Source organism: Anastrepha ludens, chromosome 5 (assembly GCF_028408465.1).
Source record: "Anastrepha ludens isolate Willacy chromosome 5, idAnaLude1.1, whole genome shotgun sequence".
NCBI lineage: Eukaryota > Metazoa > Arthropoda > Insecta > Diptera > Tephritidae > Anastrepha > Anastrepha ludens.
In genome coordinates this window covers 64,873,849-64,900,681 of record NC_071501.1, presented here as the reverse complement: position 1 = coordinate 64,900,681, position 26,833 = coordinate 64,873,849, and the positions used below count along the sequence as shown (strand labels likewise).

The window sequence follows — 26,833 nt, the reverse complement described above, 5'->3', positions numbered from 1 at the left end:
TTTCCTTTTTGTAGCTGTATTTAAAAAAAAATTAAATTATCTGGCAACTATGAGCGACAAAACAATTGCAACCTTGTGAGCTTAGCTATATAACGGTAAAAATGCTTGAGCTTGGTTTTGTTTTCTAACTGTTCTGAGTTTAGTTTAATCGTGTCAATTTGTGAACATCAGTTTTGTGCAGAATTTGTGGCGATAACACAATTTTTTTGTAAAGTTGAGTTAAATGAAGTAATGGCTCGAAATAAGTCGGTGAAGTATTACGCGCGCGTGTTGTAGATGAATATAACAAAGGAATGACCAGAAAGATATATCCATAAAATATAATATTCATAAGTCATCAATTTCTCGAATTATTGCGAACTTTATAAAAAAAAAACTATCGCGGTGGTGCATCGAGGAGGCCGACCAAGAAAAACGGATGAAAGAACTGACAAACTGATAGCGAGAGAGGTAAAAAAATATCCATTTAGAAGTGCCTCCCAATTGGTAAAGGAGCTTGGGTTACCAATCAGCTCAAAAACTGCCAGTCGGCGCCTGGCTGAAGCTGATTTACGGACGTACCGACCAGCAAAGAAGCCGCTTATTAGTAAGCGTAACCAACAAAAACGATTGCAGTTCGCTAGGGAACACATAGATTGGCCATTAAGCAGTGGAAAGCTGTTGTTTTCAGCGACGAATCCAAATTTAATTTGGTCGAAAGTGATGGCGTATCCTACGTTCGACGCCCACGTAACAAGCGTCTTCAAAAATCATACTGTGTAAAGACTGTTAAGCATAGTGCTTACATTATTGTCTGGGGATGCTTTTCTGCTGCTGGTTTGGGACCACTCCATCGTATTATGGGCATAATAGACTAGTACGTTTACAGGGATATTATGGAATCGGTAATGCTGCCACATGCTGAGTGGGAAATGCCCTTGAAGTGGGTCCTCCAACAGGATAATGACCCGAAGCATACGGCGAAGGTCCTGAAATCATGGTTCCAGAGGAATAAAGTGGACGTAATGGAGTGGCCCCCACAACTCCCAGATCTTAACCCCATAGAAAACCTATGGGAAATAGTAAAAAAGAGAATTGATCGAACTAATGTGGCAAATACTGACCAATTTTTCCAAAGAGTCCTGGAGGCATGGAGAAATATACCACAAACGATAGTTGACAATTTGATAGCTTCAATTCCGAGACGATGCAGAGCTGTTATTCAGAGCAATGGTTTTGCCACGAAATACTAAGTTTAATAAAAATAGTTTACTGATTTCCTTTAGTTGCAATTGTTTTGTCTTATTAGATACAGGTGTTGGACACATTTGATTTTTAAATTTAAGATATGAACTGTTGAATTTGAATAAATTTGTTTTATTTACGTAAATCAACATCTTTTATTACAAATAAAGTGAAATTAACAGGTTCCAAACAAATAACGGCTGAGCAATCGAAAGTTTTCATTGCCCACATTTTAGTTGCAAATGTTTCGTCCGATACTGTAAGTTTTAATAATCAAATTTTGCAAATATAATTTTTCCAGATAAAAAAGTACGTTTGGTATAATGAAAATTTGAAAGAAATAAGCCCGATTTTCCTTATTACGTTCAAAACTAAAAAACACAGGCTGCGCTCATTGTCAAAAAGAAAGAAATTATTCGGTCAAAATGGATGAGTGGGGACAAAGACTTTATTGCTTTCGAATTGATAAAAAAATTGGAAAACGATCTGCAAAATAGTTTAATTTTAAGAAAAAAAAAACTTTAGTTAATCGACAATTTCTAATAATCAATGTTAATAATCTAATTGTCTAGTTGTATGTAGTTTATTGACTGAAATGTAATATTTATTTTTGATTTGGTTATTTCTTTATATGGACTTTACAAAAATGAAATATGCACTTTTGAAAAAATACATACATATATTTGTTTGAATGATATAATAAAAATATTTTTTATTCAAATAAGAAAAGTATTCAATTAATTAAAGAACTAAATAGTTCTGAAATAAGTTACCCTCCCTTGGGCGGGCAAAAGTTGACTGAATGTGAGTGTCCACCTAAGGGAGGTTTCACTTTCAAATTAGATCGTTCAATGTTTTATGATATCATATATGTATATATATGTGATATATGACGGCTATATATCCATATACATAAATGGTATAACTGTCCTGACGTTCTCGCGAAAGTCGGTAGACCTAAAAGTTGATGGATTATATTTTTACTGCTGCAACAACAACATCATCTGCACTGACTATTTACTAAGTTTAATATAAATTCTTTAATTTCGTATTATCACATTTTCTTTCAGTGCTTAGTGCACTTCTTTCAACATAAATTACGTTAGTTGCATTTCAACGTAAAGCAACAACTGCTTGGCAACGCATAAAAACTTTCTCTGTGCCTACAAATAGAACTTCGGAGTTTCATATCACTTTTCTTCTAATTTCATTCACTCTGCCAATTGTATATAAAATAAAATAATAATAAAACATTCCATATGAAAAACAGTTCAGAATTGTTTTAAAAGAATAATTGGTACTGCCAGAACAGTTAAGCACCTACATATAAACATTTTCTAACATGTCTGAAATTCACGCAAACGATGAGGAAATCGAAGTTGAAGAAATAACGAAAAAAGAGCCCTCATTTGGCGAGGATATCTTAAATTTGCGGTAAATATGTTATTTTTTTATTCTTTATTATTAATTCGCGGAAGTTTCTTCTTTCAGTCATTCCTTCGGCTACGATTGCAAACGTTTTTTCAATCTGGTGCTGATTGACGATAATACATTAATTTTTGCTTCCGGTGATTATTTGCATTACTTTGACATACCCACGCGAACGGTGACTTTTCGTAAAACGGTTTTTGGTTGCGGAGTTGGATTTATAGCGGTAAATTTATATACAAATTTATACGTGTGTTTAAAAAACATCACATTTTAGCGCAATGAACATCCCAACTTCATTGAACTACTTACGATTGCGGAAAATGGTCCCACACCGACTATCTTCATTTACGAATATCCCTCACACAAAGTGCGCATCCAGCTGGAGAACGCAGCTAAATCATGCTTTACATGCGGCTCCTACAATTCTACTGGCGAGCTTTTGGCTTCCCAAGCCGGCTATCCAGATTTCATGCTTACGATTTGGCGTTGGGAAACTGGCCATGTGGTGCTACGCTCCAAATCATTCCAGAACAATGTACTGTACGTACACTTTTCTTACTTCAATCCAATCCTCTTGGCCTCTTGTGGTATGAGTCACATAAAATTTTGGAAAATGGCTAACACTTTTACCGGTTTGAAGTTAAAAGGCGAATTGGGTCGTTTTGGAAAAACGGATTTTAGTGACATTTATGCGATTTATATGTTGCCCGATGAGAATGTCATATCGGGATGTGAGTGGGGTAATATGCTGTTGTGGGAGGCCGGTTTGATTAAGTTCGAGATTACACGCAAGGGACGCAAACCCTGTCATACCAAACCGATCACGCGTATTACCATGGAGGAAGGTGAAGTCATGACAGTTGGTATGGATGGGTATGTGCGTATTTGGTATTGGGAAACGGTCGATTTAGCTGATCCGCCAGATGATGATCGCTTTGTCGAGATCGAGCCGATTTATGAGTTTAAAGTCGGTGATTGCGAGATACGGGGTCTGCAGAAGATTAAACCGTTCGACAGTAGCGATTTCGGTTACTATGCACAGGTATGTTGTGTCGACGGGAATTCAATGCTGTGCAAACTCGGTAAACGCAACTAATAGAAAGCAAAGTTTTGATTTTAAACTTATTGTAGAATTTTTCTAAAGGTATTTGTTATTGTTGTGTGCATTACACGTAATATTTAAGGATAAAATCTCTTAGCTATGTTGAGAGAGTTTCCTTGATTTCATATGACTTTCGAAAACGTCGTCCGCCCTGATATTGATTACTTGTGTTCGGAAATCAACGGCCTCCATATTTACAAACTGGGCGAAGGAAATCAAGCTGGAGTTAAATTTTCATCTCCGAAACTTCTAGTAATTGCTTGCAGTAGCTTACTTTCCCCATCTCTTAGTACTACAATTGTAACCTCAACACAGTGCCGTAAAAAGTGTTCAAATCGTTAGTCAGTTAATGTTATACGCTAAATGTTGTTGGTAACATACAAGTCGATTGCCCGATTGATACTAAACTTTAAGCTTTAATTTAACCGCGAGAGATTAGTAGGATCAGTAGACAGTAGCAGATCCTGTGGAAGTGCTACACTCAGGAAAGCTATGGGGTGACATTTGATATCGCAGGAGTACCTCCTTCACAGTTAGATCCTTTGTTCTAAATCAATGACCGTGTTTTGCTCTGGAAGCATTTTGAAGGCTGGACCGCCTTTAGATACTTTAGGAGCCACCTTAAATATGACACAAAGTTTAGCGATCACCAGCATCGACAAAGCTTAGTAAAGACAGCAGCAATACAACTACAGTCTCCCAAAGTTCTTTCAGAATTGGATTATAAAGTTTGCAAAGCTGTGCTTTCAATTATTAGTTGTGATTATCGAGTTCGTACTGTATCTATATACTATACTGTATATTTTCAATCTGTAAGTTTTTGTAATGATTCGGTAATTTTTAAAATTTGCAGGATGGCAACGGTGGTATTTGGTATTGTGATCTCAACACCCACGACGTGCCCAATAAACCGAAAAAGCTCTATAGTTGTCATGGAGGCAAAGTAATCGCTGCACAAGCGAGTCCCGTGTCGACACTTCTAATGACGCTCGGCGAAGATGGCAAAATATTTATTTTCGATTATATCAGAAACATTTTATTAATGGAGAAACAATTTATTTCCCCTGGCAGTGATTTACATTGGTTCTCGACGAAAATTTCTAGCACGGGTATGGATTTGGTGGCCGGCTTCGAGGATGGCATACTTCGTCAAATGGTGTTGGATGTACGCGATGAGAAAAAAGTGGAATTACATTTGGTGCGCGCCATAAAGGCGCACATAGGGGCGATCACAAAGCTCACTGTTAATCCAAAACAAACATGCCTGGTGGTATCCTCTGTGGACAAATCTATATTCGTGTATAACATTAAGGATAAAGAGAACAATATTATATACTTAAAACCGATGGGCTTTGTGGTTCTCGAAGCTGTGGTGAATTGCTTCAATTGGAAAAATGAAGAGGTTCGTTGCTTGGAGATCCACTTTTTGTATTATCGATATGCTATTGCATCTTCTACGTCTCATCTTTTACCCCTCACAGTTTTCAACAATTTTGATGGGTTGCAAAACTGGAGAAGTATATGAATACCAAATACCCAGCCGCATCACTGACGATCAAACTTTTCTCACTTACAATATCACCGATGCAAATAAAATGAAGGCTACCCGCTTTGTATCTGTTAAGAGTCGTATAAGACGAGATGAAAAGCGCGAAAAGATAAAGAAGCGCAAAGAAAAGAAACGTCAACGCAAATTGTTGGAAGTGGAGAAGTTGAAAGCCGCCAATCCGGGATTGCAAATTGATCTTGAAACGGCGTTGGGTAAGCTTTTGAGAAATAACTATAGTCAACAGATTTATCAATTTACTACCACTTCTGTTTTGTCTATGCGTAAAGCTGATTCTGAACCCGATGAAGAGGAGGAACCTTTACATATACCAGCTATTCCAAACCCGGTGCTTTGGCTTCGCTATACGCGCGATGGAACTGTGTGGACGTCGATGGCTGGTTTCGATGCCGGTTACATTTACGAGCTAGTCTTCGGCTATGCGGAACCTTACAGATGTACAATAATTGCAGATGGGGATGAATGTGAGATACACTCTTATTTGACAATGTAAGTACGAAAAAACGGCCGCCGTAGCCGAATGGGTTTGTGCGTGAGTACCATTCGGAATTCAGAGAGAGGACGTAGGTTCGAATCTCGGTGAAACACTAAAATTAAGAAAAACATTTTTCTAATAGCGGTCGCCCCTCGGCAGGCAATGACAAACCTCCGAGTGTATTTCTGCCATGAAAAAGCTCCTCATAAAAATATCTGCCTTTCGGAGTCGGCTTCAAACTTTAGGTCCCTCCATTTGTGGAACAACATCAAGACGCACACCACAAATAGGAGGAGGAGCTCGGCCAAACACCCAAAACGCGCCAATTATTTATTTATTTTATTTAAGTACTAGCAAACCCGGCCCCCTTCGCTGGGCACACTAAAATAGAATAGATATGGTTTAGAACAGAAAATATATGGTTTTCATATTATTTATTTCTTTATTCTTTATTCAAGCTCTTTGGCATAAACAATATTTTTTGTTTTTCTATTTGTTTTTGAGTAAATATAAAATATAAATTGAAAATCAGGAAAAAAGAAGATTGTTTTTAAATTTCAAATCAACGCATATGAATAAACAATCGTCTTTTTTCCTGATCATCCATGAATTTTTCGTTTCAATTTATATGTTTTATTAAGCATTGGAGCTTTTTCAACCATTATCCATTTATATTTTTCAAAAAAAAAACGAAACAAATTTTTTTTTTCCACGAACACATAATTTCATTCGGATTTCACATTAAATTCTCAAATTTCGTAAGAAATTATTCACTGTTCCAAAATCCACTCCAAAAAAATGCACAAACAATTTTTACATGTTGCACTTACGTTTTTTCCTTATGGCATCCAAATCAGAAAGAAATATTGACACATTGTAACTCACACTGTCAATTTGACAGTTCAGTTCCGCCCCAAGCGTTAAAAAAGTAAGCGACATTATGGCTGGTTCAAAAGAACGCTGTACCCGTTGCCACTGCTCCGAATTACAACCAAACTTTACGAAACCCATTTTCAATACTTACTTAACAATGTGCGTAAGTTTGGTTTAATTCGGTGCAAAGACACGGCGGGTCCACGTTTTGGCATATATTTCGAGACCCTAGCCATCAATAGGTATGAAAATTACCCCGTATTAAAGCACTTATCAACAGCTTTCATTTGATACCCATATTGTACATACACATCCGAAGGTTACCCAGGTCCACGTTTTGACCTATATCTCGAGACCCCAGTCACGGAGCGGCATGAAAAATACTCTGTACTAAAGCATTCACCAACAGCTTCAATTTGATACCCATATTGTACATACACATCCGAAGGTTACCCGGGTCCACGTTTTGACCTATATCTCGAGCCCTATCCACCAATAGGTATCCAAACTATACGGAAACCATCTTCAATACCTTCTTAACAATGTGTGTAAGTTTGGTTTAATTCGGTGCAGACACGGCCGGTTAGCGAACACAAAAAGTTGACTTTATTTTATATACAATATAAGATTTATTTCAGTTTGTGTCCGAAAAATCCAAATATCTTACGGAACCCTATTTTTTCCAAAATAAAATGTAATCCATGTTACTCTTGGATAATGTAGTTTTCTAATGGTGAAAGAATTTTTAAAATCGGTCCAGTAGTTTTTGAGCCTATTCGTTACAAACAAACAAACAAACAAAGTTTTCCTCTTTATAATATTAGTATAGATGAAATGAAAGTAGTGTTTTATGATTAAGTGCTCTCTTAAGTATGCAATGGATTTGAATATTTTACAAGTAGACGGACAGACGTACATAGAGACTTTCAAAAATCCGAAATTAACTTGTGATTAACTTGATTTTGCGAACAGCTTTTCCCTATGTAATTCTTTATGTATAATATGGAGCACTGCTTTATCTAGCAAACCTATGCCTAGTTAAACCTGGATCTTCACTAAAAATATAATGTGATTGTTTTGCAATTTTTGGATATCCGCTACAATGTGGGTAGTTCCATACGAAATGACATATTTGTTGTAAATTTTATAATTTTCTTTATCTAGTGTTTTTTTAAAGCTTGAGAACTTGAAATGATAATACAAAACAGAAATATTGTTGGAATCTATTTTTTTATTATAATCTGGTAGATAAATAATTTCATGGCATTTATTTTTTGAATATGATATCCGGCATATGTTCACCGTGATCATGTAACTCCATTCGAATGTTAAGTTCGACGTGTGGAAAGTTGCGCCGGATTCTTGAAACCAAATGCCGTGGATGCTTAGGTGATTTATTTTTGAAAATAAAATATTTAGTCAGTATGGTTTCATAGCGCTCGCCATTCACCGTAACGGCAGGCCCTTCCTCGTTTCGAAAGAAATAAGGACCGCTGATGCCGCCAGTGCTCTATGAATTTCGCGTACAGATTTATTTCAAAGTAAATTTCCTCTAATTGGAGGTGTTTTGACGTTAAACTATTCATGATGACCTGCTAAACCTACTGATCTCAAATGCAAACACAGTTTTCCATTCACAGCAGTGAAACCATTGTTATCGATATGGTAATTCCTTTGCAGCTAAAAAAACACCGATACTTGTGGAACAGTGCTAAACAATTTTGGAATTTTTGGTTTTTATTTTGCAAAATGTTTGCAACTGAAATTTGAAATTGGAAAGAAATACTTTTTTTTAAGAATTTTTATCTTTTTATAAAAAATTTGAACATTATTAAAAAATAAATAAAACATTTTAATTTTTTAATACAATATTTTGTTTAAAGAACAATCTTTAATGTTCAGAGATCATGCTAGGAACAACGTGGATTACGCAAAAACAAAACACATTTTCTTAAAATTTGAATCTTCTTTGAAAAATAGTGAACTTTTCAAGACGCGTTTTTGCCATTTCTGAAAAAACGATTTTTAAACAAGCCGTGGTGAAAAAGCATATAAAGATAAGAAGGAAGTTACAGTTCCCAGCCCGATCCGCTAAAGAAATTCGGCTAGGAAAATTCATCGCTCTAAAACTGAATTAAGCTAATTAGAATCAGTTTATTTGTTTTCGTTTACTATTTCGAAAATGTTTCTCTTTGAGAGAGCTCATCTGAGTTATCTAACACAAGACATAGGAAACCTGTTGTTTCGATGGGGTTGGTCCAAAAGGAGAGGGGCGGTTTTCTTCATAGACAAAAGTTATATTGCTTACGTAGGGCCTGCTGCGACAGCACGGGGTTTCACAAAGCAACATACGCTCTTCGTCTTCAATAAGCCATGTGTTAGTCTCTGATAACGACATACACGAGGTGCGAATGCTAACCAACACTTGGTGAAAGACTTTCAAATCCAGCAGCATTTCTTGCCAAAATATAGAGTTTTGGTATTTGCCAGGGATTTTGTACAATGCAGATGCTTCGTATTTGTTGATTCATAAGCTTATCACAATTCTCTCACTTAATTTTACTCATTTCAGTGAGGATTATCTGATTTTCGGTTTGGTAGATGGAAAATTGCGTATAAATCGTACCACTCCTAACGATTTCACAGATTTAACAGATTATCGTCTATTCGCCATGCACGATTCGTTCAATGGCTTTATTCCGTGCATTTTGTCCAGCTTTGATGGCAATTACATATTTAGTGTTGGATATGATGGTAATATCTTTAGCTATAACTGGAATGGGCCTAAAGTTATGAAGGGTGGTTCATTGGATGCAGTGGTATATGCCAATTTAAAAGATGTCTATGCTGAGGATATAGACGATCCCGAGTATCCCTCATTAGAACAGGAGAAAATCTTTGCCGAAATTAAACGCAAAGAGGAAGCAGCTGCCGCACACGATCGCAAAGTTTTGGCACAAATCGGCGAGCTGCAGGTGAAGTTCAACGATATTAAAACCGATATGTTAGACTTGGACGAAGAGGTGATGTTACCGGACCGTAACCTTTTGCTTGATGAACGCATAACTAAGCAAATCAAAGATGAGCTGCAAGCCGAATTGGATGATGTGCGCGACGACTTGGCCTACGACTTAGAAGTGGCCGAAGTGGGTAAAAATAAATTGTACAACTATTTTCTAGAAAAATTACATCATGTCCCGATAACTGTGAGTGGCATTAGGTGAGCGGTAGAAATTTGTGATGAGTATTGCATGAAATATTTATTTAATTATTTTTCGTAATTGTATCTTAGTAAAAATATAAAGGTCAGCTCATTTCGCGTGGAAAAACTTGGCGAAGAATTTGAAAAAATCAAGGAGGAAATCGAAGAACGCTTGAGGCTAGAAGCAGCTAAGCGTAGGTAAGAATGTTCTCAAAGTTTAACATTTTTCTAACTGCATTCGCTCGCCGTCTTATGCATCTCGAAATCGAATCACATTGCGTGTGAGATTAAAATACTTGTTCCCCATGTGTAACATATTCGAGCGCTGGTAATGAAAAGTGCCTAAAAGTATGTAATAAATAAATTTGGAAAGTTTTCTCTTCACACAAAAATGTGCCACGATTTCGAGATATGTACTGTGACAGTTGATAACAAATAATTTTATATTGCCTTCATGCTTACAAAGCGAGGAGGAAACGGAAACACAAACAGAGTAAGCGAACATTTCAATTGAACTTTGTTAGTTTTGCACTACATATCCCTCGTAAATTGTGAGTCAGTTCCTATTCAACTCCCAGAGTAGTGTCAAACAAAACTATAAAAATGTTGGATAAGCAGGGATATATTGAATTATGGTAGGAATTAAATATGAAGCAAATTTTAGTCATGCACTATCTCATTTGAATACGGTGGCTATCTATTATTCGTTTAAAAAACCAAACACTGAAAAACTAATTGCAACTGCTTCGATAAACTCCACAACTCCAATTGTATGCTCATTTCGACCGCTAATTCAAAATATAATATCACGAAAATCACTGTTAGACCAATGTAAAGACATTTGTTGGTGCGTGACTACCATTCGGAAGTGCGCAGGTTCGAATCTCCGTGGATGAAACAGCAAATAACAAGAAAAGTGTTTTCCAATACCGGTCGTCCCTCGGTAGGCAATGACAAACCTCCGAGTGTATTTCTGCCATGAAAAACCTCCTCATAAAAGACTATCTGCCGTTTGGAGTCGGCTTGAAACTTTAGGTCCCTCCATTTGTGGAACAACATCAAGACGCACATCACAAAGAGGAGGAGAAGCTCGGCCAAACACTCAAAGAAGGGTGTAAGTGCCAATATATACAATTTTTTTTTAATCAATATATATATAAAGGGTTTTCCAATAACAATAACCAATAACAATATTTTGAATGGCCCGCTATTTCGGTAGATGTAACTTTTGAAACTGTCATTTTTTGATATTTGACAAGTAAAAACTATGCCATTGGAAACGAAATGGAATGATACTCCCTTAAATAACGCATTGAAATTATTAAAATTCACTATAAAAATGGTGATAATTTGGCAGAGACGGTTCGTAAAACTCGAACGTTTTTGGGTCATCGTGAAGCACCTTGTCGGACCGTAATACAGAAATTGGTGAAAAAATTCAAGCTGTTCGGACAAGTTAATGATACAAAGAATAAAATCCGTGCAAGTCGCTCAAGAACAGCCGAAAATATTGCCGTTGTAGCCGAAAGTGTTGAAGAAACCCCAGGTTTGTGCATTCCTCGTCGTTCTTTGGAATTAGGCATTCCACAAACGGCATTACACCGTATTTTGCATAAATATTTGGGTCTTAAGTTATAAGCCTATAAGTCGATTTTAACAAGAACAAGAACTCAAACCGGCTGATCATCAACAACGTCGTGTCTTCGCTGATTGGGTCGTTGAAATGCAAGAAATGATCCGGAATTCCATCGAAAAATTAATTTGAGTGATGATCCCATTTCCACCTCGATGGCTTCGTCAACAAGCGAAATTGTCGGGTCTGGGGATCAGAAAATCAAAGTGTTATTGTTGAAAAACCTCTCTATCCTCAACGTGTGACTGTTTGGTGCGGTTTATGGTCCGGCGGAGTCATTGGACCTTCCTTTTTCGAAAATTAAACTGGAGCAACATTTACGGTGAATGGGTTGCGCTATCGAGAGATGATTAACGACTTTTTATGGTCGGAATTGGATGGTATTGCTATGGACAAGCAACGAAGCCATTGATCTTTTATCAAAATAACACCTCTTGTTGGAAAACCCTTTATAATAGTAATAGGTCTATTTATAAGTTCGTGCGGTTTTACAACAGATGGCGTAACTTGATTATTATTCCATCGATCCACATTTCCAAACATTCATTGGAGAGCTACTGTCGTAAGGCACAAACGTCAGTATAAGTTTTTTATTTGAAGCGTAAACAACAATATTTTTACCACACTTGAAAATGTCGAATTTCGTGCCAAATAATGTGTTTTTGCGGGGAATTCTTCTTCATTATTTTAATATGAAGAAAAAAGCAGCCGAAAGTCATCGTATCTTGGTGGAAGTTTATGGTGAGCATGCTCTATCTGAGCGAACGTGCCAGAAGTGGTTTGCACGCTTTAAAAGTGGTGATTTTGGCTTGGAAGACGAAGAACGCGAGGGTGCGCCGCCAAAGTTCATGGATACCGAATTGGAGGAATTGCTCGATCAAGATCCGGCTCAAACGCAAGAAGAGGTTGCAAAAACTTTGGGAGTTGATCAATCAACCATTTCCAAACGTTTAAAAGCCATGGGAATGATCCGAAAGGTAGGCCATTGGGTGCCGTATGAATTGAAGCCAAGAGACGTTGAACGCCGTTTTATGGCATGCGAACAACTGCTTCAACGGCACAAAAGAAAGGGTTTTTTGCATCGAATTGTGACTGGCGATGAAAAGTGGGTCCATTACGACAATCCAAAACGTCGGGCAACGTATGGATACCCTGGCCATGCTTCAACATCGACGTCGGCGCAGAATATTCATGGCCTGAAGGTTATGCTGTGTATCTGGTGGGACCAGCTGGGTGTTGTGTATTATGAGCTACTGAAACCGAATGAAACGATTACGGGGGATGTCTACCGACGACAATTGATGCGTTTGAGCCGAGCACTGCGAGAAAAACGGCCGCAATACGCCGATAGACACGACAAAGTTATTTTGCAACATGACAATGCTCGGCCACATGTTGCACAAGTGGTCAAAACATACTTAGAAACGCTCAAATGGGATGTCCTACCCCACCCGCTGTATAGTCCAGACCTTGCGCCATCCGATTACTATCTCTTCCGATCGATGCAACATGGCCTGGCTGACCAGCACTTCCGTAATTACGATGAAGTCAAAAAATGGATCGATTCGTGGATTGCGGCAAAACCGACCGAATTTTTCACAAAGGGAATCCGTGAATTGCCAGAAAGATGGGAAAAAGTAGTAGTAAGCGATGGACAATATTTTGAATATTAAATTTGTAACCATTTTACGTCAATAAAGTTTCAAATTTCGAAAAAAAACCGCACGAACTTATTCATAGTCCTATAATATATATTGTTCTCCAAAATTTCATTTAAACTAAAGCTTTAAAATATTTTAATGCCAAATTTATTGTAGTTTATTATGTACACAGACTTTTCGGACTAGTGTTTGTTTGGATACACTTTTTGATCCTGTTTTCACACATTGTAAATTCTGAAACATATTTGCACGATAAACTCACGACCTTAATTTGTGTACTACATAATATCCTCCCTTTCTGTTTATTTATAAAATAGTCTCTAAGCTAAACTTGCGTCCCACTTTTCGCTTAAATTATTTGCACACAATCTCACAAAATTCCATATAACACCCTGAAATGTGCTTTCCTCATTTATAACCAAATGTGTACCGATAATCCGCAGATACATTGAACCTATCGTTGCTGAGGAGAAAGAGCCCAGCATGCCGGGGCCGGGGGAAGAGAAATTCTTCTTCGGCCGCGATCCGAACACTATTATACCACGCTTTAGCAAGAAAATGTTACGTTTATTGCGACGTTATCGCTCGAGACAACTGTACGAAATTGAACGCATATACAATTGGGAGAGAATGGAGCTACGCAAACCCGATTCAAATAAGAATCATCCCGATGATGAGCGAAAAATTGCCGATGCAGAAAGAAATCTTGGTGATTATAAACTGAAAATTGGTTATGACTATGAACCGCGCGTCAACGAGAATCTTACCTATAAATACATTGAAGTCGTGAATACAAGACAGGCAAATTTTCTTATCTTGGATCGATTCAATAAAGAACTTTTTCAATTACGCAAACGCAAATGGGAGTTATACGAGTATATAAAGGAGTCGCGCAACCGTTTGAAACAGTTGCATGAATTTTTACCACTCCCAAATCGTGAATATTTGATAAACATACGAGATATTGATATGAATGAGGAATATCCTGAACGTAATCTTAACGAGAACTGCAAACCGGGCTGTGGTATAGAAATTGACGATATACTGTATTTGGAGAAAAGAGTTGATGATCTGCTGCCACAACCACCACCACCATCTTCGCCGGGTCAGAATCTGTCCGCGCGCGATAGGAACGAAGAATACTTGTATCGATCTTTGCATGCATTTGAAATCAACGAGTTGCCTGATATTAGCGAGATTCTGCAGGAGCTGGAGGATTATCCTAGTTTTAGCGATCCAGAATTTTTCGAGCGAAGTGACGAAGTCCTTGCGCCATGGCAATCTGTGGCGCGCTATCAATGGCTAATCGATTTAAGAGATGAACAGAATGGCATAGTGCTGAAGGTGAAAAATCGTGTTAATGATTTTGACAAGGATCTGGAAGAAATGATCTCACTACGTTGTAAGGCCTTGTACGAAGCTGAGTTTATGCGCTGCTACAGTATCACTTTGAATCAAGAATTGAATATTTTACGTGACAGTGAAGAGATCGAAAATCAATTGCTGTACAATGCCGATGAAGCAATGAAGAAACGTAACGAAATGCAAGCGGTAATTAATTCGAAAAATCGACAAATTGAGGATAGCAAAAAGAGTGTCGATAGATGTAATGAACAAATAATGTCGGTGCAGCATAAATTTATGATCACCTGCAAGGGGCATAAATTCTTTGATTTCTTGCGGCGAATATTCAAGAAGAAGTTCCGACTACCAAAGCCCTTAAAGGCTGACGATGGTAAATGTGAAAATGAAAAATGAAGTCAATAGTTTTTTTCCCATTTGTAGAGCAGCACTAATTTTTCTTAAAAAAAAAAATATATATATATATATATATATATCGCAGTTTTCAGTTGCCTTCAAAAGGCAATTGGTTTCTATGACAGGCCTCTTCACTGCGGAAACGCAATTGAGTGCCATTCTCTGACGAGTGCCAGCTGCTATTAATAACGTTTTTTCCATAATTTTGAAATGCTGTGTCTTCAGTATGCAAGTAACTCGCGAATTGTGGATTATTAGGAGATAAGATCTTAGAAAATCGTTAACATTTTAAAAGCAAGAAATATTTTGAGAAACAGTGTTGGAATACAAAAAAAGCCTTTAGACCGATATAAAGCTGAATTGTTTCGCTTGCGTTTCCCGTCTGCCAAATAAACGTCTATTACACATTTGCTGCTGTAGAAATATATTTAAACCGTGTTCATATCCTTCAGCCCGTTATTTATTTTGAAACAAAGTCATGTAATGGTAGACCCGGGAAACTTTTTGGTCGAGTTAGATTACTCGAGGCCATGTGCTTTAAAGCCGCTTGTAAAGACATGGTTAGTATTCGCATATAGAAATGGAATGGCAGTTTTTTTCCAACCATTCAGGCAATATTGCCCATTGCATGTAAGGCCAAGAGATAGGATTTAAAGAATAGCTAGTGGGATTCGTCACTCAGCAAACTTCCCAGTTTTTTTATGACTCTTAGTTGATTGCTGAGGGAGATGTAGCTCGTCTATACTCAATAGATCCGACCCAAAAAATGCACCATCTAAGCCTGGAAAACGCCGGAAAACGGCAGAAAAAGTGCTCTGTATTATCTTCATCTTTTAAACAAAATATCCAATGTGGCTCATTGATAATGCCTATGGTGACCATAATTTATCCACATGGATTGTGTCCCATAATTGGTGCTATCAGGGTTTCCTTGTCTGCGAAGGAATTTTGCTGCCACTCTGTTAGGCATTTTCAGGTAAAACTTGGTTGTTTTGCAGGTGTTGTCACTGCACCAACGGTTCTCATGAGATAATTGCTGAGAGCTTTGATATACTTGACTATTCCGGCCATACTAGGTCGTTAAATCCACTGTTTGACCACCAATGACCATATAATCTGATAGGAAGTGCTTGTGTCCTTCGATAATCCTATTTACCTTGAAGAACCCAAAACGAAAAATGTACGGAGGTTTTTTTTATGTTGGTTCAACAACAGTAACGAAGTTTGAATCGATTATCTCGGCATTAGCTCTACGTTCAAATGTGTCCTAGTAATATCTGCAGTATATATTAAGGATTTCAGTCTACCATTCCCACGAAAATGGGTTCTAGGTGCAGCAAAAACTCTAGGTTTTATCCAATCAAAATACCTAATACTTTTCCAGCGCAACAAAAAGAAATCTGGCAGTCGCTGACATTTGGCGCATGCTTTACTTCTTCCGTGGCACCGTCAGTCTTTTTATTTAGTGGTTACACCTCGTATTTATACCGTCTTTTTTTAAATTTACATAAAATATTCGAAATTTATGAATCTTCACATTGGTGTCATCTAATAGAATCTTCCGAGTCTTCATCAAGCGATGCGTCATCCAGCGAGGATGAGGATGCCGATGCAAAGAGTATCGATTCAACTGATATGACGACTATACGTTTGGACGAAAGCCATTGTCCCACTGGACTGGAACGTAGTACGTACGATCTGGCTTTTCAGCTACGTTCTGAGCGCCATGCCCTAGAAAAGATTTTGTTAGAGACACAAAAGACTATTGAGCAAAAACGCACGGATGTGGCTGAGTTGCAGAAAAAAATGAAATATCATGAAGAGATCTATGCACAGGAGAAAGAAACATTGATGGTGTTTCGAGTGAGTTATTGTTCTTTCGCACTATATTTCAAGCGCATTTGCCTTTTCCTTTATTTATTTTCCTCAGCGTAAGCGTCAGCAAGAGTTGAACAAGATAAACATTTCTGTAGTGCTGTCGATGGATCAGTTTCAACACTTCAGGTTTGGTGAAGACTATCTGGACTTAAGTCGGGCCATCCTCTTCGATGCGAATCGCTTGAACGCTCTCAAAGAACGCGTCTCACAACTAAATAACGAAACGCTGGAGACTCGACGTCTGCATCGTATCAATGTAGTGCATTTGCGTCGCATGAACACCGACATAATATTCATGCGCAGCGAAATCACACGACTGGAGAGCGCCAGCAAGCAGGAGATGATTAAGAAATTTGGTATGATCGTCAATTTGGATGAGTTGGAGGAAGAGGTTTTGCGTAGATATGTATTTGATTTGGAAACGTCAGCGGAAGAAGAATTTAGGCAAATCGAGAAGGAAATAGCAAGAAGAAAGGTAAATGTCGGCGAATCAAAATTTGAGTAAAGGTTTTGATGGGTGGTCTGACAGAATTGAGGCCTGCTAAATACAATAGCGTTCCCCGTTTTTTCAAATGGACTCCTGTCTGTCATATAAGGGTATTTTAAAAGCCCGCTTCAGGCGGTTGGGCGCCTATTCCATAAGAATTGAAAAGGAAAACATTTACATCTTCTAAATTGAAAACAATTTTCAATACATTTAAATGCGTCTTTAATAATTTTTTTAACAAATTTGCTTAACTTTTTGCAAATAACTCCCTCAGTTTTAAAGATATCCTCCTTAAACTTTGTAGGTTACTTTTTGAAATACCTCAATTATTTTTGAAAATTATGTACATCGCATCACTTTAACATAGTCTGTAAGGGTGTTTCTAAATGAGTTCTCAGCGGTCCATGGCCCATTTTCAAATAACGTTTTCTCAAAAACGGCTTCCAATCTGACAAAACTAAGGAAGCTGATAAATTTATAAGGCCCAAATTAAGTAGGATCAACTATCAAAACTTTTGTCAAAAAAAAAATTGAAAAAACGAGCAGTGTTATTAGATAGAGATGGTTTTAAATTCGATTTTCTCTATAAGATGGAATTGGCGAATTTGGAAGAGGAATTGATACGCGAAACAAAAGTCTGTTCGGAAAAACTGAATATCCTAACAGTCTTGCATGAGGAGAAGAACTTTTTGCACAAGATTTTAAAAGCGCAGGAGAATAACTTTGAGAAGTGGATGCAGCCACGTAAATTAAATCTTGATCGTGACGTAGAGAAGCTCACACAAATACATAAAGAGCAAAAGGAAACAATTGAGGTAAAGTTGAGTGAAGAAACAAGACAAAAAAAAATTGCTAGGAAAAACTATTTATATTATTAAAAAAAAAAAGTAAATATATATTTGAAATTATAAATTTAATAATAATAATAATAATGTATCTGAAATTTTAGGTATAATCCGAAGGCAATTTTTAACCGGTGTCATTGAAAAATTATTTGGTATAAAAATGTAGTTAACTTTGTGAAAAAAAGCTATACAATTTCATCAATATTTCAATCAGATTTGTACCAAAATGCAGAGAATGATAAGAGCAGTTGATTAAGCAATGTTTGCCCTTCCGACGGTCTGCACGTACTCACGACAACTCGAGAAAAATTAATATATTTCAATGAAACTTGGTACTCTTTATTGAAATGGGTAAATACGAGAAAAGAAATACGACGCAAATACAATTTCTGAAAATGGGCGGTGTGACGCCCACTTTTGTGTAAATCCGTACATGTCAATAACGACTTTATAAAACTCATTCAAACTTGGTACACTTATTGCTACTCACCTCATTTAGAATCGACTTAAATATTATTGAAGTCCGGTAAAAATACTCTGAACTACTATACTCGTATTACTCTAATTGGCCGTGAGTTGTTTCTTTTAAAAAATAATTAATTGTTTCATTTTAAAATAATTAACTGTGTGCGGGTGGCGGCCGCCCTAGCGAATGAGTTGGTGCGTGACTACCATTCGAAAGTTCGTATTTTCGAATCTCCTCGCATGAAACACAAAAATGAGAGAAAACGTATTTTCTGAAAGCAGCTGCCCCTTGGCAGGCAATGGCAAACTTCCGAGTGAATTTCTGCCATGAAAAAGCTCCTCTCAAAAAACCATTTCCCGTCGGCTTGGAGTCAGCTTAAAACTGTAGGGGATATTGTACGGACTTACAAAAAGTCACCATTATTCGAGCACCAATTTCTATTGTTTTGTTGGTAAGTTGGTAAATAATTATTGCTGTAATATTCATTTATGGGTTACAGTTGTAAGCCTACTTCGGACGCTTTTGTTTTTTGTATGAGAAACTTTTTCATTTCAGAAATACACTCGGAGGTTTGCCATTGCATGCCGAGGGGCGACTGCGACCGGAAAACCCGGGAAGCGAAAAACTACAATTTTTTTTTGTGTTTCTTGCACGGAGATTCGAACTTTCGAACTTCCGAATCGTAGTCACGTACCAATTCATCCGGCTACGACGGCAATATTACAAAACAAAAAAACAAATGTGTTTTTGCAATTGTAGTAGCTGTGGATACTTGTACATAATAAAATTTGGGTTGTTGTTGTTGTAGCTGCAATACTGAGGCCTGTAGTGTATATCACCGGCCGTCTTCGTCTAACTCATCTCAAAGTAAGCCCAGGAAACTTGCTGTTTCGAGAGGTTGGGTCCACAGGGAGAGGGGTGTTAGATGAGTGGGTTTAATACGACACGTATGCCGGGGTCAGTTCTGGATAAGTAGCCATTCCCATGATAGCCGGTTCTACGTTACCCCGACCAAGGGTAGCCGCCCCAGTAAAGTAGCCCTGTCTAGTGAACCGTTTATCATAAAATTTGGGCCCTCTACTACTGTTAACGATTCATAAAAGAAGTGTTTCTGCGTTTTAATTTTCTTTAAGCTATAGTTGACATTTTCATGGAAATGTAGGCCAATAACATCTGATACTTCACAGACAAAATTTTATATTTTAATTCAACTTTTATTGATATAGCTTCTTGGCTACATTGATGGGTAGTTAATATTATGTTTTGAATATGGCGCCTACTTCTACTATCCATTTTCCCTTTTTACCTGTTCTTTCTCTCTCGTTATTTTCAGTGCTTAGAACGCGAAATTTGTACGCTACGTTTGAAATCCAAACCATTACAACTCTTCCACGACGTTGTCAAGGGTGATAAAATTGAAAAGACTGTCGAAGAAGATGATGGAGTAAATTGTCCTAAAGTACTGACACCTGAAGCCTTTATGCAACGCATGGAACCAGATGAATTCACTATAGAGCGCATCAAGAAAGTTGTACAAAAGTATTTCGCTCAGTGGTTCAACCGCTACGCCTCGGCCGATAATATACGTAAAAATGCGAAGAAAGCCACACGCTACTTAGCACAAGCAGCCTATACCTTCGAAGGTAAAATAACTGATCGTATATTAGATTGCATTACGCAAGCGCTGGAATCGATGATGCCGAAAAAATACTTGATGCATATGTCCAAGGGTGATTTGGCTAAAATGTTTGCAGATGTTCTCAACGCATACGATTATCAATCGTCTGACGTGAACACAGAGGAATTGATCGGTGGCATCTATCAGAACGTTCTGACGACACTTGAAAACACGAAAGCAGTGCTGAACAAAACACAATTTATTTTATTGAATTTATTCCAGCAGTTGATTGAACTCTTGCCGCTGAATGAATTTAAATGTGAGAAAACTACACGTTTACTGATGCATCTACTGGGGGATGATTCGCATATTGATCCGAGGTGTATAAATGTCGACGACATCGTGGACAAGACGGTTAAGTATGCGCGTGAGAATCTGCTCGATGGCATAACAGCAATGCCCATTAGACGTCTAGCGGAGAATCTATACAAGGAATTGAAAGCACTCAAGGCGGGCACAATAACCATTAAATGCACACTGGATTCTGCGCAAAGACTTCCGTCTTCACAAAAAAGCAAGTTTGGATCTTTGTTGCATTGAATTAAATTTTATTTCTCTTTCTAATTGAAATAAATATCGTTTTTTTTTTCTTTATTTCGAGCTTAAGACCTTTTAAATGCTGTTTTTATTTATAATTTTATAGCTAAGGCATTCATTGAAATAGTTAGTAAAATGTTTAAGCAACCTTAATGTTACTTTCATTAGTGTGAACAGATAATGACTAGAAAGTTCGGAAATATAAAGAAGGTTTTTGCACAGCCTCTAGATGGACGAATGATTGGTTAACTGGTTTAAGGAAACATCCACCTATTCTAATTAACGTGATTCTACATCCATCTGATTTTAACAAAAATCTACACTTAAGTGTATCTATTCATCCCTAAGCGTTGAAATAATTTATTGCATTTGATTCGACCATTGCAAACTTTCTTTCTCAGACTGAGGCGAACGACACAAAACATATCAAAACAAAAAATCACAATAAAAAGTTTAAATATTTCAAATTTCGACTACGATTTAAATGCAATAAATAAATAACAGTAATTTATGGAGTAATACAGCATTTCCTTCTACTTTGGCAAACGTTTCTTTATACTGGTTATTTTCAGCGGCAGCAAACTAACCATTTCACGACAAACACCGACTTCGGCGTTGAGCGATTCGGCTACTTCCTTTCGTGCCGCACATTCCTCTGAGAAAAGTTTATAATATTTGAGGCTATTATTTAGGTTTTCAAGTTGCACTGTCAAATCGGGTGTCATAATTTTGAAATGTAAGCGCCCCAAATGAAAGTAGGCATAGAGCACGTTGCGTTGTTCTTCGACGTCGGCACTTGGCTTAATCGTTACGCCATCTTTATCCATGTAGGATTTCACATATTCTTGGAAATTTTGTATAGCTTTTTGGCAACTTTGATTAATTTTTTGCAAATCTTGTGGTTGTGGAGTACGGCGCTCTTTCAGTGCGTCTAGTTTAATATCCAAAATGGCGCAGTAGGAGAGACCAGCGCCATACCAGCACTCGCGACAAATACTCATATAGAAGACAGGGTTGAGCAACTCGAGCAAATCTTCGTAGTATTTTGCACGCCGTTTTTGCATTTTCGCTTGATTAACTGGATCCTCCTCAAAGAAAGCAATGTACTGATACAGGTCTGCATAATCTTTTATTATTTTTGCATACTCTGTAGCATCAGTATCTGGCTTATAGTATTCTTGTGCTTGGTCTAACCAGTCAATCACGAAATGATACACAGGTTTCGCGTCGTCGAAAGTCAGACAGTAATCAGCAGTGACACGGTTTTCGTAAATATCTATTTTCAGACCCGGAAAGCGAAACGCATTTGGATCTAAAACCATGCGCTTTACGTCTGGGAGTAAATAATAAAACAAACTTGTTTAATGAAATTCCAACGAATAAGAAAAATCTTAAAAATTGCTCACCTTTGGTCACTTTTTCGTCATCATCATTGTACAATCGTTCTTTGGATGCACTCAGCAAAGTCAGCCCATATTTAGCCCAACAACGTGCCACATCCGCATATCGATGTTTAAATGTATCCGTTACATCAGCGCGTTGTTGCTCTGTCATCTCTTCCGTCAACATACTGGCTTCGTGTTCTGTAATAATGTATGTAGCAGCAGACAAGTGGTGACGCGCCTCCTTGAACATATTTTCACCAATAAAATATTGGGATAATGTCGCTGCATTTAGTGCAAAATCAATGGATTCAAAAGATTTGGCGTCCAATTGGCGTCGCAGTGTCATGTGGCAATATTTTGCTGACTTCTCCAGCTCCCCCAAATGCCCATACACCTGTGCCAAATAAAAGGTACACAAAGTGTAGAGACCTTCTAGTTCATTTGGACCCTTGCCCTCTTCGACTTCGTCGAGCGTACCGAAAATATCAGTAATGCACATGGCTTTGCTACCCGTACTCAAGAACTCTTTATATGTCTGCTCCGATTTGATAAGTGTGTCAAAAGACTTTTTGTATTCCGAGCGATTTGCTTGCACTATGCCTAGTTCATTGAGAGCACCCATGTAAGGAATAATAGCTTCTGGTTTCATTTTATGAACTTCAACCAAATCAAGACATTCCTGCAACAAGCGTTCACCCGTTGAAATTTCTTCAGTGAAGACGGCAATACGCCCAAGGTCACGACACACAAATGCATGCAACACTACATAAGTGAAATCATCTCGACCATCGTCTGCCTCTTCAGCCTTCACTGAGGCTAGTGCATTTTTAAGATTTTCTTTCATTTGCAGCAACAACTCACGAGCCGCATAATGCGAGCGAAAGGGATCCGTAAGTGGATCATTTTTACTATCCTCGTTCACGTATTTTATCGCCTTTTCGTAGACTTCCTTGTAGTCTGTTAATATTTCTTTCGCAATCACCATTTTTCACAGATTTTCAGTATTTCAGTTTTTCACACAGGCAGACGGGAACAAGAGTGTTATCTATTCAAGAGCGATGAGCACTTGGATTTAACCGCAAATCGGGAAATTTGTTTGCCGACAAATGTCAATGAACAGGCGGTCGAGTATAGAGTGATTCTTGTGAAAGAAAATGCGGCCTGCGATAATTACTGGAACATATCGCATGCGATAGAATTAAAATACAGTACATTCAACGTTATTGAAACCAAACTAAAGCCAAGGTTGTTGTAAAACTCGAATGGTTGCACTTATCGAAGAAAACTCCACCCAACGTATTTATAATATTAAAAATTTTTATAAGGCAAAATTTAAAGAACGTAAATACTAAATAAAATATTATTATTTGCTTGGTATTTTACCATCCCTGATAGCTTTAAAATAATGAGAATACGCAAATATTGCTGTCAAATTCTAGGACAATTGAAGTTTGGAGGTGAAGAACTTGTAAGAAATTAAAAGGCGTAAGGAGAGAAGATGCAACTTATGTATATACTAAATATGAATTAGATACAATTTGACTATTTAAACCATATGATTTTCGGCGTGATAAATGTCGTCCGTTAGTTTTAGTACGTGAGCTTCACCTTCTTCTTTGTTTTTTCAAAACTCAATTGTGTAAAAATATATGATAGTTCAATTCAGTTATAATAATAAAAAAAGAACAGAGCTATTTTCGCCTTCACTTTAAGTTAATAGCTCTTTGTTCTCACTATTCAAAAGTTCGCTGCTCGTAGACACAAACCAGTCAGCAATTTTCACCACCCAACTTTGATTTCACTTACCGTGAATAGTGCCCACATTTTATGGTTTTGGAACCTGTTGGCCATAGTGTTCGCATTATCTTCCATAAAATTGAACTGTTATACTCTATAATCGCATTTTGCTATAATGGTTTCAAACATTTTCAACCACGCATCTAAAGAGGGCATCGTGCAGCTTTTTATGGTACACACGAAAACTTTCAACAACGACAACTTGTTGCTTCAAAGCCGCTCAGGGAATTGATGCTCATTTAGAGACTCGATGCCCAGCCAACGCTCTTGTTGCGAAACTTTGTATCTAAGTGGCTTCGAGGGTGAGAAATGCTTCGCAACAAAACGTCATTTCAAAAATTTCTGCACCTTTGCCGGCAACGGAAGAAGCACAGCACAAGCCAACCCCAAGGGAACGAAGATAACGCGGCCTATTGGCGACTTGTCTATTGTTCTTTGCGTTTATTTTCTATAAGAGTACGAAAGCGAACATACCACACACATACAAATACTAGTATATTTGCAACGTTGAGTGACTTGGTTTCAAGAAAAGAAAAATTATGAAAATATTCATTGCCTGCAGCTTTAGTCAGTAGTCTCAGTTGTGTTTAGTCTGTGTAACGGAAATAGTGCCAAGTAAAGAGTCAAAGGCTGTGAAGGGCCCAATAAGCAAACGTTGAAAAATTTTGTGAATTCGCATGCATAAAAATACTTAAGAATTACAAGAAAATTATTGAAATTTTAATTTAAATAAAATTAGCGTAGTGGTAAAGTCAAAAGGTGAAAAGTACAATTGTACGAGCATTTCTAAGCGCTAGTCAAGTTGAAAACGTGTGAGTGAGCAGTGAAGTGTGGTGTGATTTAAATTTGTTGATGTGTTTTATATAAAAAGTAGCAAATTTAATTCCATAAACCTTTTAAGACATTAATTTATTTAAGAATCGGTATAACTCACTTAGGATTATTTGCGGTAATATTACCTAACAAATTAAAGAAAAACGTTGATAAATTGATTGAAAATTAAAAAAATATATCATTTGCATTATATGAATGGATTTATGTATGTGAAAAGTTAATTTTTCTCCAGTTTAATTTTGTGCATATAAAAATTTAAAAAACACCTGCGACTGTACGACTATTGATCGTTTGTAGTCCGCCGTGCATCGAGTCTGTTGAAAAACAACAAACCAACAACAGAGAAAAAACGTCAGCAGTATCAGTAGCAACAGCAACAGCAACAGCAACAACAACAAGGCAATGTTGATGACAATGAAGCACCTAATTGGATTGTTACTAAATTTGGCTGCCATAACAGGTGAGTGCAAGAGTACCCATATCTTTCACCCACATACACGTGTATTGTACAAAAACAAAAAAGAAATGAAAAATACTACCCCATAAGCTTTTTCTGTCTGTGACGTTTCATGGACATACCGGTGGCACGCATTTATGTTAGCAGCAGCAATATCGCCAATGTTTTCTTTGACACTTGTCCGGCTATTGCTTATGCAATTTTAAACGTTGTTTAAGAGGAGAGTGGAAGACGCGAGTGGGGAGCTCACCCGTAAATATTCTTTGCTTATTTTTAAAAGCAAAAACAGAAAATTTAATACATTTTGCGGCAACTCATTGATTTTCTCAACTGAACCCACCAGCGTTGCATGTGCGTCTTATATATGTTTGTATGTATGTGTATGCTTATGTTTGTGATTTAAAGTGATGCAAGAAAACTGCGTTGTGATTATGCAGTGGAAAATCTATGCGAATCATAGCTTCTAATTGCAATTCTCCACTGTTACACGTTCGTCTGTAAATCTTTTTTTCCCTAATAGTAATACAATATTTCTATCAATTTAATGCCTGCAATATTTTGAGAAAATACCTGAAAGTATTGATGATTGATTATTGAAGTGACCAACTCCCTGGGCAGTAAGTAGACTTACAACGTATGACAAATAGCAGATGGATCAAATTCTTTAGTTTAGTCGTTGTGTCATGCATCGTAGGTGGTGCGTAAATAATTAATAAAATGTATTGAAAAAAAACATTTATTTAATTTTAATTTATGTATGCATGAAAACAGCACAGTATCGTGTGAAAGAGAAAATCAAAACAAAATCAAAACATTCATTGGATCCATTCAATGCCATTTAGAAAAGAGCGGGGGAGTTTTCTCGTACTATAGGGAGGCGTTCTCTCGCCACTCCTAACAGAGATAGACAACTTTAATCACGTCCATACTTATGCTGCTGATATTTGACGACTAGCGCCTGGGGAGTTCCTGGATTAGATTGTTATAACGGGTGATCAATCATGAGGTGCTTTTTTCAATAGTTAAAAAAACACAAAAATGTAAATTATGTTCAAAACCTTTATTTATCATTTGAAAGGACATTCTTTGACATTTACTTTTTGAATATGACTTCATTCAAATGTTGGCCGCAACTACGCTTAAGGTGGTCCATTCTGAAGGTCCAATTTTCAATCACTCGTTCGAGCATTTCGACTGGTATGTCGTGAATAACACGCGTAATGTTGGCTTCCAGAGCTTCAATCGTAGCTGGTTTATCAGCATAGACCTTGGACTTCACGAATCCCCAAAGAAAAAAGTCCAAAGGTGTGATATCACAAGATCTTGGTGGCCAACTCACAGGTCCTAAACGTGAAATCAGCTGCTCTCCGAAATGACTTCTCAATAAAGTCATTGTTTCACGAGCTGTATGGCAAGTGGCTCCGTCTTGTTGAAACCAAATGTCGTAGAGATCATTAGATTCAATTTCAGGTAGCAAAAAGTCCGATATCATGGTACGCTAGCGAGCACCATTCACAGTTACGTTGCGGTCATCATCATTTTT

The 26,833-nt window shown here is 37.4% G+C and overlaps 2 protein-coding genes across 2 annotated transcripts; one reads left to right on the top strand and one right to left on the bottom strand.

The window, feature by feature from the left end:
• Positions 1 to 2,566: 2,566 nt before the first annotated feature.
• LOC128863643 (cilia- and flagella-associated protein 44) lies at positions 2,567 to 20,820 on the top strand. The gene is given in 13 exon segments (XM_054102894.1): positions 2,567 to 2,658; positions 2,716 to 2,878; positions 2,930 to 3,697; positions 4,611 to 5,159; positions 5,239 to 5,518; positions 5,594 to 5,813; positions 9,245 to 9,892; positions 9,965 to 10,086; positions 13,593 to 14,903; positions 16,482 to 16,789; positions 16,857 to 17,279; positions 17,882 to 18,106; positions 19,936 to 20,820. Coding segments are annotated over 13 exon segments (5,994 nt in total).
• A 52-nt stretch (positions 20,821 to 20,872) lies between these two features.
• LOC128863644 (KIF-binding protein) lies at positions 20,873 to 23,303 on the bottom strand. Its single transcript, XM_054102896.1, has 2 exons — positions 22,224 to 23,303; positions 20,873 to 22,150 (listed from the first exon to the last, which is right to left on the bottom strand). The coding sequence occupies exons 1-2, from the start codon at positions 23,185 to 23,187 to the stop codon at positions 21,351 to 21,353; spliced, it is 1,764 nt and encodes a 587-aa protein (XP_053958871.1). The 5' UTR covers positions 23,188 to 23,303; the 3' UTR covers positions 20,873 to 21,350.
• Positions 23,304 to 26,833: the final 3,530 nt, after the last annotated feature.